Source organism: Lepisosteus oculatus, chromosome 16 (genome assembly GCF_040954835.1).
Source record: "Lepisosteus oculatus isolate fLepOcu1 chromosome 16, fLepOcu1.hap2, whole genome shotgun sequence".
Taxonomy (NCBI): domain Eukaryota; kingdom Metazoa; phylum Chordata; class Actinopteri; order Semionotiformes; family Lepisosteidae; genus Lepisosteus; species Lepisosteus oculatus.
In genome coordinates, this window is record NC_090711.1 from 13,986,619 (window position 1) to 14,001,153 (window position 14,535).

At 45.5% G+C, this 14,535-nt stretch overlaps 1 protein-coding gene across 20 annotated transcripts in view; it reads right to left on the reverse strand.

Annotated features, from left to right (window-relative positions):
• The window catches only part of LOC102685625 (band 4.1-like protein 1), a 102,357-nt gene that overhangs the window by 47,953 nt on the left and 39,869 nt on the right, over window positions 1–14,535 (reverse strand). For all 20 annotated transcript variants that reach the window (XR_011181764.1, XR_011181763.1, XM_069179589.1 and 17 more), the window contains 3 exons: window positions 9,742–9,881; window positions 6,255–6,428; window positions 20–124 (listed from right to left, as the gene is read on the reverse strand). Coding sequence is in view for 18 of the 20 variants with exons in the window: in XM_069179589.1 (XP_069035690.1) it covers window positions 20–124; window positions 6,255–6,428; window positions 9,742–9,864 (402 nt within the window). In the remaining 2 variants the exon portion in view is untranslated. The remainder of the gene's footprint in view (window positions 1–19; window positions 125–6,254; window positions 6,429–9,741; window positions 9,882–14,535) is intronic.

Sequence of the window (14,535 nt, forward strand, 5' to 3'; positions counted from 1 at the left end):
TCCCCGAGACAGGACTAACCTTTTGGCTGTCAGTATCGCAAAACGTCAGGCCAAAGTAGTCCTTCTCCAGCAGGTTGAGATGCTCACACACCAGGTCAAGAAGGACCTGTCCACGAGAGTGTTTCTGCCAAACAGAGAGACACACATGGGTAAACACACTCCCGGCGTTCTGCTGTACTGCCAGGGCAGTCTGACCTGGAGACATGGGGCCCTAATGCCTGTACTGTATCACTGCCGTGTGAAGATACCATCAGTTCATTTCTGCAATTCCAAAGCAGTCGGATGATACAAACATCAGGTCTTGTCGCTTGGGAAATAAATCATGAGGCTTGTCTGGAAAGATGTATGTGGCAATTCTGTAGAAAGGCCTATAGATGTGATGTATGGCTTTATTATTTGCCAAATCCCTTACAGCCAGCAAGATATTTGTACGAAAAAGGAAAAACAAATAAGTGTCAATCTCAAGATTATTGGAAAATGGGTGTTCTCCTATTCTCAGAAAGGGGTGATGAGTATTTTAATTAAAATCTTAAATTCACACAACATACAAACAGTTTATTTGAAGTTCTGTTTTAATATTGTTCTAGAAAATCTCATAATACAGATGGAGGCACTTTTATTCAGGCTTTTCCTTAGTACTTTATTGCTTTGAAATTAAAGACAAGAATCTGCCTATTTAATTCCTGGTGGGGATCTCAATCTCTGTAAATCTCTCATAAAATTTTACACAGGGCAGTGTTTGAAATCATTCCCAACATCAGGGTCATATTCCTCCTCTCCCAGATACTGTTCTCCTTCATTTCTTCTCATATGGACCAGAATTCCCCAAATCCTTCAACTTACATTCAGATTCCAAGGCAAAAGACAGATTCTGCATAAAAGCCCTGTTCTGTCAAGTTAATGATACAGGCTGACGGTAATAACGCTTCAGGAAAGACACAGCCAGATTTGTCATCACTGTCAAAACATTTGCAAATTTGATAGAGTATTCTGTGAATCCCTGCTAACAGTAAACAGCTTAAACAATATCTTTCATGGTATATTCATGGTGGCAGCAGGTATTTATTGATAAAATTAAAAATGGAGGAATTCATTAGAATGCAAATTAAACTCAGACTGGTTCCGCAGAGCTGGGACTGGTGCTGCAGTCTGGTACTAGTTCCTCAGCATTGTGCCTCAGTAATGTGGACTGGTACCACAGAGCTGTGGGCTGGTTCCTCAGTATCGTGGACTGGTAGCAGGCTGGTTCCTCAGTACCATGGACTGGTACCACAGAGCCGTGGACTGGTTCCTTAGTATTGTGAACTGGTAGCAGGCTGGTTCCTCAGTATTGTGGACTGGTACCACAGAGCTGTGGGCTGGTTCCTCACTACCGTGGACTGGTACCACAGAGCTGTGGGCTGGTTCCTCAGTAATTTGGACTGGTACCACAGAGCCGTGGACTGGTTCCTCAGTATTGTGGACTGGTAGCAGGCTGGTTCCTCAGTATTGTGGACTGGTACTGTTTAAGTCTCCTTTGACAGGACAGTGATGTTGGTTAGCCTGGCAGCCTGTGCCCAGCTCCCAGCTTCTATCTAGGCTTGGCAGGAAACCCCTCCAGTAAAGAAAGAAAACCCCATAAGCTATTTCACAGGAGTGACTCACAGAAGCGGCAGTGCTCTGCAACATGGATGGAACACTTTTATAACATTGGGCATGATGGAGATACTGATGTCTTCCCTAGTAAACATCTGTAGGTTTGCTATTTAGTATAAAGCGTACTATTTATTTAATATATTCTATTAGAAATTCCTTATTAACTTGTAAATTTCTTGTGTTTCTTCCTGCTTTTATAATTCTTACACAGATAAAGCACTGTAAGAAGGCATTCATTTATTATTAACCTGTCCCACTTTTACAGTTGTAGTACTGGAAAAATATTCTGCATGTTTTACCTTTAATGTGATATTCTTTTCAGTCTCCCTTATTTCTAATTGCTTATTTCAGCTGTGCCTTAAACGCTTTACCTACCTCTTATACTTAGCCCTATTATGAAGCATATGGAGTGCTCTCTTTTGATTTTTTTCTTAAAATCCCCTTTCATTTTTCATAGGCCATCTTAGAGATGGATTTGAATTTAAGCCTTTAAGATTACGTTCTACAAACATTAAGATTAAAGTTTGATCTAAGCCTCGTTTCCATAACCTGTCATTTAACAGAAGTCTTACTGTCTATATAGAAGTCTATAATTACATGACTCTGTCTACCACTGCAGTGGAGCACCTCCTGCACTAGCAGCCCCGCTGCTAGCAGATGAGGTGCAGGAGAAACTGCTTCATCAGTTGAATTAAGGGGGAACATTAGATAGGACACACTATTCTAGCCCAGAAGAGACCTTACCCAGGACACCAGAGTCAATTCACACAGTGCCACAAGGTCTGTAATTACCAAGCAGTCCAGCACTTCAGTTTAATGTCTCATCGAAAGGATTAAACCACTTACAAGATATCTGCCTTGGTCAACAATACTGGCGCATTGGTCAAGATGTTTTGGAAGGACTCACCTTCCAAACTGGTCCACTTACAGCAGTAATCTGTTTCATCCTTATCTCAAGCCAGTAAAGACCAAGCCCAGCTGCTGAGATGTGCTTAGATCAGATAGAAGGTGGCAGTTTTCCAGTCCAGGGGTATTACCTCTCTGTGTCACACAGCAAGCCTGCCTTGGAGCCCCGTATCCACGGCAACAGGGAGAGCAGCAGTGTTGCCAGAGAAACCGGGGTGGCACGGTGTGAGTTTTCCTGTGTTTCTTTCAAAGCCCGGTTCACCGGAAACATTGATCCACATGTTTCGCGGGTCTGCTCTTGGGTCAGAGAGGTTGCAGACAGAACCTGCTGCAGATGACGCTGCTGTCATGCTCACATCTCTCCTCGGAGTAACGCTTCCCTGCTGCTCACGCCTGTGGAGAACCAGACGGGGGGGTGGGGGCTGCTCCCAGTGACCCCACCCGCCTCCCAGCCCGAGCCCACGTCTCTCAGCGCGTGGGGTCTCGCTCTGCTGAGGCTCAGCGCGAACCTGCCCCCGGTCCTGCCCGTGTCCCACTTCAGACACAATCAATACGTCTTCCTTGTGTCCCCAATGGTGCAAATCATTCCTCAGGCTTTTCCCTCATCAGTGAAGGACAAACTCCTCTGACAGCTGCTTTCCCATGGTAAATGTACACTGGCATTTTTACCCTGACTTATACAGATTATTCCATCCATTCACTCTACCATAGCCTCCCATGGTGCCTGTCATAACTAAATAATTCCTTACACTTATATAGCGCTTTCAGGACACTCCACTCAAAGCACTTTACAGGTAATGGAGATCCCCTCCACCACCACCAATGTGCAGCCCCACCTGGATGAGGTCACGGCAGCCATAGTGCACCAGTACCCTCCCCACACACCAGCTCTCAGTGGGGAGGAGAACAGAGTGATGAAGCAAGTTCATAGTCATGGATTCTCTCACACCTCTGCCACTTTCTGTCCCATTATTTCACTGCGTTTGTACAGAACCTTGGTGTAAAATAGCAAACATTTACAATGAATGTGACCTTGTGGGCAAAGCACAGGAAGGTTCCCACTCAAAACCTTCCCAGTTTGATTGCTTCTGGTGGGAATGAAGGGAGAGGTACTGATCCTCCACGACTCCATCTCTTCTTCACTCTTCTCTCTTGGGCTCTCTCGCAATGCTTTCCCCTGCATTTGGAGGCCTTCAACAATACCAGAGGATCAGTTCTCGGGGCGTGGAGGGAGGAGGGAGACCAGATGGGTGAAGAACATCGGAGCTGGGGTTTAAAACCGGACTGTGTCAAAACCAGACAGCTAGCAGCCCTAGACAGGGCAGAGGGATGAGAACTCATTGTAGTGTGGTTTGTAAATCAAGAAACCGCCATTGTGTAAAATCAGCTACAGTGCAAAGGGAATCCTCAGGTCAGGTGTTACACAGCAGCACGCAGTTCAGTGTAGTGCCCAGCAGGACTAAGAGGCACAGAAGAACAACACGTCAAGCCTTGTCCCTGAACATACACACTGAGCTATTCCAAGGGGAAGTGCACTGTAGTTTGAAGAAAGAGCATTTCCGCATGATGCCAGGGGTAACTTCAGATATTTAGCATTTGTCACAGGCCCGTTAATTAACCCTCACTCGCGACAGTCCCTCGCTGGGAGAGTGACACAAATTGCCAGCCTGCGGCCTGAACACTGCCATTACTCAGCCCTCAGCAGGGCACCGTGAGGGCAGAGCTGATATTGCAGCCCTACAGTACAATCTGCTGAATGGCACAGGAAGAGCAAATTGAGGGGTTTGAGGTCTTGGGGGAGTAGAACAGAGATTCAGTTCTTTATTATTTGTGTTTCTAGAGTATTACAGTAGATGTTTTGTTTCCTTTCAGCAGGAACTGTTAATAACATACCTAATAGGATTGTTATATTGTTTCTGGTGAGATTAAAAAAAGGCTCACAAAAAGCTCTCACAGCACACTGCGTGGGACAGAGGAGAGAGTTTAGCATTCATTCCAAGAGTGTATCTCTGAAGCACAGACAGAGTGGTAGCAATCAGAACTAACATGGTAGTGTCAGGCTGCTAAATGACACTTCAGACTGTGCTTCTCCACACAGACAGGCTTCAGGCAGCATAAGGCCTCACACACGTTTTTATTTTCTCTTGTTTGTAACCTTATCATCTTCCCATTAACACAAACACACAAAACCACAGTACTCCATTGATACCCTGCACAATGGTAAAAGAAGAGATTCCCCCAAATCCTGCTGCGTACAGTATTTGTTTTTGCTCACGTGCATCTTGGGGAGGGGTTGAAGATGAAGATGGAACAGACAACCTCTGCAAAGTCTATTTCAGCTCCAATGAGAAAATGGAGACAGCTGGTAATGGAATAACGCATCGCTCTTCACAAAGGCAGTGTAGGGGGAGAGCCTTGACACGAATGCTTTCTCGCTCAGTCCAGTTCTGTTCTGTTCGGGTTCTGTTTCGATGACGCTGTGTCCGCGGGGCCCACTTCGGCTCCAGGCATCAGCACCTGAGTTCCACTGCCGCCATGGCAACCTTAGCTGCTCCCTGACCACAGAAGGGTCCCAGGAGACTGTCCGAGTCCTGAGAGCTTTATGAAGGTGCGCTGCTGTGATCTGATCTTGCCTCAAAGAGTCAAGGAATCCAGCAGGCTTCATTTCCTACCTAACACATCCAACATCACCGAGGATAAAAAAGCAATGATGCCAGAGAAACTCATAGATCTACTGTAGGCTGGCAGCACATGACAAGCGGACTAGCTATACACAGCATAGTTGAGATCATGCACCTTTAGATTCCCCATCTGCAGGACCATGCTTTCAGTGTCCTCTTACCAAACTCATTTTCACCTCTGTCATTGCCAGTGCTGACCTATGATACTCTTTTGCAGCACTGCATGGGGGCATCCCTACCAGAGTCTGAGGGGGACCCTTGTGTGGCTGCACTTAGGATTAGGCACCGTCAACTCAAACAGCACCACCTGCATGAAACAAGGAAGGACACCTCCGTGCAGACAAGCCGGGCTCCACTCTGTCAGCAGGCACACCAGCGGGACTCTGAACGGGCTCCGCTCGTGCGCAAAGGGAGAGACAGCAGACCTTCTTGTGTCATGAACTCTGCTGCCTTTCCAATCAGCCTTTCCTCTTCCTGTTTCAGCTGGACAAATTCCACCAGGCTTGTTTAAAAGAGCGGCTTACAACACACTCTCTAATGTAGCCTAACTGACAGCCTGCGTACTTTACCGCTCTGATTGAACTTTGTTCTTTGTTGCTCTGAACATGTGTGACCTCTCTGGCTGTTTTTTGGTGTTTCGTCATGCTTTCCACATTACGCACTGACATTGCCATACAAGACTATATCTTGCTTCATCACACCTCTAGGCCTTATTTCATTATGATTTGCCCAGTCCTTATTATATTTTGCTAAAATAGAGTACCACTGGAAATTAGAATGAGAGCACGTTGGTTTTGTGACCCATAGCTACAGAGGTCACTTCCATGTTCCCGAATCAGGATGAACAATTGCTTCACAGTGGCCTGCGGCTGGTGAGTTTGCCAATTGCACTGTGTTAATTCAGAAAAGCCAAGAAGTTCCAGCTACAATTCTTGAAAAATAAAATGAGCTGTGTTCATGTCATTTGAAAATATAGTCAATAAGCCAACATCATCTCAACAATGTTCTGGTATCTATCGACCCAGCACTTACCTCAATCTCGTCTTCATACTCGGAGCTGTCGAGCAGAGTCACCTTGAAGAGAACAGTTTTGGGCCTTTTGGAGGTCTTCTGAGGGGATTTGGGGGCTTTGCTGGGAGTTGTTTTCTCCGAGGCTTCATCTGCATCCCGGTGGTCTTTGTCATCCAGATGTTTGGCGTCATGATCCTTTGGAAGAAAGGTGAGGACTGTCACACCCTAATCAAGATGACACTTGTGCTACATCAGCAAGCAACGTTATTCCATTCCAAGCGGAACTGAAGAAAAGTTTGCCGCTCCTCATTTTCAAAATGACTACAAATCTAATTAAGTTCATTTAGAGGCTCATACGTGTTATCAGACGAATTTCTACTTCTGTCGGTGAGACTGTGCAATGTTGTAGTTATGCTATGTTTTTACTGTTTTTTAATTTGTATTGTCAGTTCAGTTTATTATAAGGCTTTATCAAATTTTACAAATCGTTTTAACCTAATGATACAGTGTGCTACAGGAAAAGAGACAGGAGTAACATCTGGATTACTGGCTGACTGATGCTATGAAACATCTGGTGAGAACTGCCAGACAAGGAGAGTGACATCTGGTCAGCATCTCCCCCGAAAACTCGGGATTCAACTCGAATGTCAAAATATATGAGGGAACTCTCTGGATTCATTTAAACCAGAGAAACACTGAAACATTCCCTCCCTTCAAAAACGTTTGCAAATGCTTAAACCCCTCTGACTTGCAAAAAGAATACAACATATTCGCAAAGAGCAGAATCACATATAGGAAGTACTGTGCTCAGTTGCAGAAAAGATCTAGAAAACAGAAGAAACAAGCACACCTGCATTCTACTGATTCTAATGTAAAATCCATTCATTTCTAATCCAGATGCCCCTGCGATAAACAGGTGACCTGTGCTTCGAGAATGAGCTCCAGGTGGCCGAGACCCTTGCCAGGAATGACAGTCTTTAAGATAATGGAATGATGGTTGGATATAGTCCAGATGATATACAGATGTCAGACAGTAATAATATTTTAATTTATGAGCACTTTTCAAGAAACTCAAAAGCGCCGTACAATTGCTCACATGCTGTATAATGCACAACAGAAGCAAAATAAAAGTGAAAAGGCACAGCAGACTGACTTATTGGAACCAGAAGTAAAATAAATTATACATTAAAAGGCTTTAGAGAAAAGACAGGTCTTTAAGCCAGTCTTGAAAACGTTGACAGTCACAGAGTCTCTAATGGATTGGGGGCAGTGAGCTCCACAGATGTGGTGCTGCACACTAGAAAGCTGTATCTTTCATTGTGTGAAGCCTGGTCCTTTGCAGATAAAGAAGGCTTGAATTAGCAGATCCCAGACTAAGAGCTGAATTACACCTATGCAATTATTTTTGAGTCTAATAAGTGTGCAGAAGAAACTTAGAAAGGACCCTGTGCAATTTCCAGAATAGGGGAGAAACACTTTTAAGAAAAACTTTTCAGTAGTGTACACTTAATTATATAAGATTTTATTGAGGGATTTTTTTATGGACACACAGCACTCCTGTACATTTAGACAGAATGCAAACAAAAAAACTGAGAAGAAAGAAAAACATTGCACATTGCTCCATTACAAAAAATAAGAAAATAGTATTTGTCACGATCGCTACTCCTCCTCTTAAGGATGCTGCAGCCCTTCCTTGTTTTGCCCCATTACCTGCACCTGTTTCTTATTTCCATTCCACCTTAAAAGCCAGACGCAGACGTCACTCCTGGTTCCTCATTGAATCCCGCTTCGTGAGTGTCTGGCTCCGTTATGGTTTTAACCTTCTGTTCCCGATTCCCCATGCCGGTCCCGACCCGGTTCATGGTTTTATTTCCTGGATGGATCCCCTGGCCTTGGACTCTACCTTCTGTCTTGAATGACCCGTTTGGATTAACTCATGGATAGTTCGCCCCGGATTCACTCCCCCTGGACACCTGCACCCCTTGACAACGCCCCCTGTCTCCATACCCTCTCCTGCATGACTTTTTCCTAGCGTTTCCACACTCCCTTCCGGATCGTGTCGTCTGCAGAGGGCCGGGAAAGAACTGTTCGTGACAGTGTTGTGTAGTTTAGTAAACTAGATATGCTACAACACTTTTAAAAAAAGCAAACATAAACAAGAACCAAAAGAAAGAAGAAAAATAGCAAAACAACAACAACGAAAATAACCAACCAATAAGGAATAAAGAAAAAAAAAACTACAGAAAGTACAGGTGTCCGTGTCACAGCAGGGCAGCGCCAAAGAAAGCCATTTAAACAGTATTTTAGAACCAGATAGACAAGTGCAAGGAAGCAAATGTTACACAAACGGACGAAATTGTGACATTGGGACCATAAGTTTCCAATGACAACACAGGGTTAATAACAACACTGAAGTCATCAGCTTGGCAAAGCTGTTGTGAGCCTATGAACAGAGCCTCCTGGCACAGTTTAGACTTAAAGTTCTGTTGCATCCGTGTCTCAGTGGCAGACTGGCACCTGTAAAGTACCGAAACCACGGCAGTGCTAGATTTGACCTGGAAATAAATCTGAACAAAGAGACGCCGTGAAAATCTGAAGAAGTAAAGGTCCTAGCACAGCGCCTTGAGGGCCACCTTGACAAAGCTGAACAACTTCATTTTTAATACCGTAAAGATCTGCAAACTGGCTCCTGGTAGCAAAACAGAAGCCATGCCAACAAGGTACAAACGATCCCTAAGACAATTTTCGGTCTGATCCAGCAGGAAACTGGGATTGACGGTTTCAAAAGCTGAAGAAGCAGAATACTAATCGATTGTCTTAAGGACAGTGTCAGTGCTGCACCCTGACTGCAAATAACAGAGTTCACTAGATTGCAACTGACCTGCCACTGCTTGTTCTATAGGATAGCTTTTACAGAAAAGGCAAACTGATGGCACTTGTACTTGGGGTATCCGGCTGAGTTGTACATATACAGGCATGACACCAGCAGACGTTAAGCCGACAGGAACTAGACCAAATTTCAGAGTCTCATTGAGTCTCTGTATTAAGTTATTCATACGTGCACAAGGGAATGTTGCTGGGAAATCTAGAGTTGACTGGGAAAATTACATCTGGTCTCATTTTAGCAACCAACTTAGACACAATAAGCAGCAACAACAGCAGTTAAAGGAAATGCACACCTGCAGGAGAGCACAGAGATGTTATGACTGCAGGAGGTGAGGTCAGGAACTGGGGAATTAATATAATGTATTGTGTTGCCTTGCTCAGCTGAGAGAGGGACGTATTCAGGAAAGTCTTTGTAGCTGGTTTGAGTATTTCACTGATGATTGAGAAGAGGACTGAAGGATCACTGCACCCCCTTTCAGCAAGACTAGAACAAGTATAACACAAGACTAATACATGGATAAACTCAATTCAGTATTTCGTCAGCAGTGCTCACTGTCAACTGTGAGGACCACCTGAGGTACAAAGACACAATCTCTCCCAGGTGCTCTTGGTAAGACGTTACCTGCTTGGCCTTCTTGCCATCAGCATTTGCAGTGTCCTGTGAGCTCATTGTCGCCCCCTTCTGCTGAGGAGGCTCTTCCGCCGCGTTCTTCACCTCCGACTCCGATCCCGTCTCCGTTGTCATAGTAAGCGCCTGCTATCCTGAGACAGGGTGGGAAAAAAAAAACGTTTAGAGAGAAAAGGCAAGGTTCAGCCAGTGCACAACAAAGAGGCATCAGCTCTGACACAAACAGAATTCATTCATATAAATACGGTGTTATTTGGTTTGGTTCTGAAAGTGTCTGCCACAAATCTGAACTCTTCCTCTGTGTCATTTACTTGTGTTACCTTTTCCCCTCAGCTGACTGCACAGGCACCTGAGGTGCAGATCTGAATATCCTTACAACTCTCCAGATTTTCTGGATTTGCCTGGCAGGTTAAGCATCAGCCCCTGTGCCCCACACAGCAGAGACACAGCAGAGGAGAATAGCCTGAATCCTTCAGCTGTTCCTAGATGTGCTGGGATGTGCTTTCAGCCTTTCAAGAACTCGCAATAATGAACAGAATAACCCAAGTTGACAAGCTGTAGTACAGAATGTTTAAAACAACGGAATGCAAATGCAAATGGAATTAGCTGAAAAATCCGTATTTTTCAGTGTCACTCCTACTGAAAGATTATGACGGCAACTTTCCACAGCATTTTGAATTTAAGCTCATCTAAGTCATACCTGACACATTCTTCGCCTCGCAGTCTTTGTCCCTAAAGGGTTTTGTTCCCTGACTCCTCTGCTGTGTTTAAAGAATGCGCTTATTATGACTTCATTGTGCCCTATTTCATATTATTCTGATTTTACCTGATTTCACCAGATTTTACCTCTTCTGTAATCCAGGATGAACATTACATTGGCAGCTTTCTAAAGGTGTTTTTTTTTCTCACAAAATAGGCTGCCCCTCTCGAGGGTGAGACTGCAATATCCCTGTCAGCAGCACTTGACTGGCTCCCCACCTCTAATTAAACACATCTACAGCAGGTATCATCTGTGGCGACGCAAAGCTCTCTCTCTCCCTCTCTCTCTGTTTCAGCATGCCACGTGATTCCATTGTCTCCGCAGTGCACTGGCACACAGAGACAACGAGCAAATTCAAAACGATAAGAATGTGGCAGGAACAGATCCCTATCTGTCGGACGTGGCTTTCCAAGCCGCCAATACGGATTCTTCATCGACAACGATAAAAAACCCCAGACAGAAACAAAAGGCAAATTAGACTTTCTCCTTCTGTATCTGTTATTGGGATGCACAACTAAGATGCGATCTGCATGTGTGCATCTGAGAAAGCACAGCATCCCCCCCTGAAAGAAAAAAAACAAGGCAAGCAGAAAGGAGGGGAGGAGGAGATGAAGAATTGAAAGCAAGATAAAGAGATGGAAAAACAGAACTACTCTGCTGGCAGGTTCAGCAGAGCGACTCGCCACGTTCTTCTGGGGATAAGTGGGAGTGTGGGGGTGTAGGAAAGTGCTCGTTACCAGCGCTGTCTTTTACCTCACATATACATATTCACAATCTTCAACCCATAACAAAGGACACGATCGCACCAGGCAATATCCCGGCAGGGTGGGACACATCCCAGTTCAGCACTGCAGGTCATTCCCTGGATTACTGCACCAAATTCACGCTGGCCGTGTAAACTGCAGATTTCCTACAGTAACTCTGTCCATCTTTGGGCCAATTCCCTCTGCCATGACAGGAGTTTTTAAAAGACTTGCGCACGCCAAGAAAAACTCTTCGCAAAGGGTCGTTCTAGTCCAGTCCATTTGAATGAGAGGTCAATTGGGGCTTCTAGACTCTGTTTGCCAAATGGCTGAAAGACTTTAAAACTGGCCCCGGTATTTAAGACTGTGGGACAAGTGAATCCATTTCAGCCCAGGACGTAGGGTTGTTTTACTGCTTACAGATGAGAATACGCTGCTTACCATTTAATTATAAGAGCACAGAAACCAGGACAGAACCTCCTTTCATTAGAAATAAAAGGCAAAATGATTTTTTCATGATGAAATGCGTGGTGTCTGCCTGCTCTAGGGCTAATTTTCTCCCACTGTCAAGTCCAACTGAGCTCATCTGGTGGTGGGCTGTAATATATATAATTTCGCTTCAGCTATTGAAATCAGAATATTACCAAGTATGCAGCCTTCGCTGTAGACGAGGTCACTGTGGGGGCTAGCGACCAGACTCCAGCATCCAAGCCTCTTCACTATTTATTGTGTGAAATACATTCCATTCCATTACATCCTAGAAGATTGTTTTTAAGGGCTGCCGACTATCTGATGAAAATAAAAACTGATGGGATTTTCCCTTTCTTTCACCACCAAAGAGAATGCATACACTTTTTTAAATGATTCTGTTTGAAGATACAGTACATTTTTCTTCGGAGCACGTAACTTGTTTTTAATTCTTTTTTAACAAATCCTTTCAGATGTCTGTTCTTGATCATTTGCAGATCTGATACACAGCATACACTCAATTTTACAGGAAAGAACAGCCGCCTGTGACTAAGCTGGAAATCGGTTTACTTCATGTATAATTGCACACAGTCATTCCCTTCCACTGGGTTGACAATACAGGCAGTTGGTTGATCACTCCACACATACTGCTCCTTGTTGCTCCAGTTACTCAGCACCCACACAACACAACCCCCACATCCACAGGCAAATTTCACTCCGGCACAAACACACAATTCTGTTTTGTGATGACGGGCTGGGCCGTGGGCTGGCGGTATCGAGGCAAGATTGGAAAAAGTTAAAAACATGCGAGATGAAGGGGTTTAACATGTCCTTTCAAAGACACAGAGAGCAGTGTAGGCTAGGAGACTGAATTAATTTGATTGAAGCGGAGGGACTGCAGGGTGAAGCACACCGGTCATGGCTGCTAACGAAGGAGATGGACAGAGCAGCTCACATGTCACCACAACTGACATCGGACTCGCCTCTCTCTCAGACACAGAGGAGCAGTTTGAAGAAGTCAGTAACTGTCCAGTGACTGTAGATAGCGCAAGATCTCATGACATCCCTACTCTCCCAACGAAAGAATCTCACTATAAAACTGCATGGCTACAACACTACTCAGTTAACTGGAGTCAAGTTACAAACCCTAATATTAATTAGGGTTTGCAGTGAGTACCTATCCTACAGATTTCTTACACTGCACTGAGGTGCGCTCCTCCGTCATGCCTCACACGTGTCTTTCAGGCCACTCCTGAACACTGTGACTCAGAAAGCATCCAGTCCTGTGTGCTAGAACTACAGCACTCAGCCCAGTGTGACTGATGGCTGTCAGCGGATGTCTGATGCTCCTCCGGGGCGTGTCGGGCAGCTGCTGCAGCAGCGCCAGGAGAAGGAAATCGCCGGGGCGACAGGCACACTCTGGGGAAGCTCTCGACATCAGAGAAGCTCGTGGATTGAGGCATCTCTGATCCGCCTGGATTCAGACGAGCAATATTCCCGGTGTTTTTCCTGCTTAAGTCAAAAATAAAAAAAAAAACATAAACGGTCCTTTCTATTGTATTCCCTTGTCGTACCGTTTCTTTCTTTCTCCCCTCTCTCTCTTTCTCTCTCTCTCCCTTCACGCTGATAAAAGCCTCTACTCTGCCCCCCAGCCCTGACTGGCTAGGAACAGAGGATTTGGTTGCCATGGAGACCACTCTGCATTTCAAACACTTTCCTGGCACAATGTGACTGCGAGGGGCCTGTCGGGAGGTGGTGGTGCGTGGGGGGGGCTTCCTGTCATGAGCAATGAGCAGTACAGCAAGAGCTGCTGCCCAGGATTAGTATTCCATTGCACCACAGTCCTAATACCCCCCCGTCCCCAGCACCCAGCAGGCCTCTAGTAAGGACTCTGGGCCTTTCACTGACCCTGGTCCCCTTCCCAGCCTCCTCTGTCACAGCTCTGCTGCCCACTGTGCCGGAACCTGAGATTCTCAAAGGGCAGCGTTTACTCCCGGCAGCTGCCTGTTTTTTACTCCACTGTGGGGCAATGTTATCTCCTGCCAAAGCCTCCTTTCTTTTCAATTTGCTGTGAAAACAAACCGGTGCTGTTCTGCAAGAAACACGAGTAAACATCTATACATTTGGTTAAACAGCGCAGTGAAAATCTATGGGTCAATTCTTGCTTATCTGAATACAGTCAGGAGGGAAATTGAGTTTTGATCAATGTGGACACTGCAGATACTAATGTCAGGTTCTACAGAGTGGTTTCATAGATCCAACCGCAGTCTTTAGCTGCTTTGTGTTTGTTTCTGAGCACAGAGGGCGGACTGTGGTAATTTGGAGCCGGGTGTGTTAGAAATGAGCCTGTGGAATCGCATATCCCCCGAGTCAGTGGCCCAGTGTCTTCCGTCTCATTCCAGCTGCAGCACGATGCGGAGGCTGACAAAACGCAGCCCTGACGATTGATCTGAGCCGAGCAGCGAGGCGTGGCACAAACGGGATGTGGCGAGGGGACGTGACGCCCCAGCGAGCTGGGGTTGTCCAGCAGTCCGGGTTGTCGGGCTGTGAATCTGCCCCACAGGCAGGGTCGTGCAGAGCCAGGCTACACCGAGAGCAAACCTCCAGCCCCTTGTAGCTTCTGCAAGGTTTTAGAAATATCAGGACACTGGAAAAACCTATATTCTTAATACAGGGGGGGAAGAAAACTCAAGTGCTGCCTTCTCTTTCTTTATTTATTGATCTTTTGCGAAACTGGTACGAGATAAAGAGAAGGTGATGGGCACACCAGACATATTACAAGTCACAGCAGACTGCAGATTCAGCCCCCTGATATAA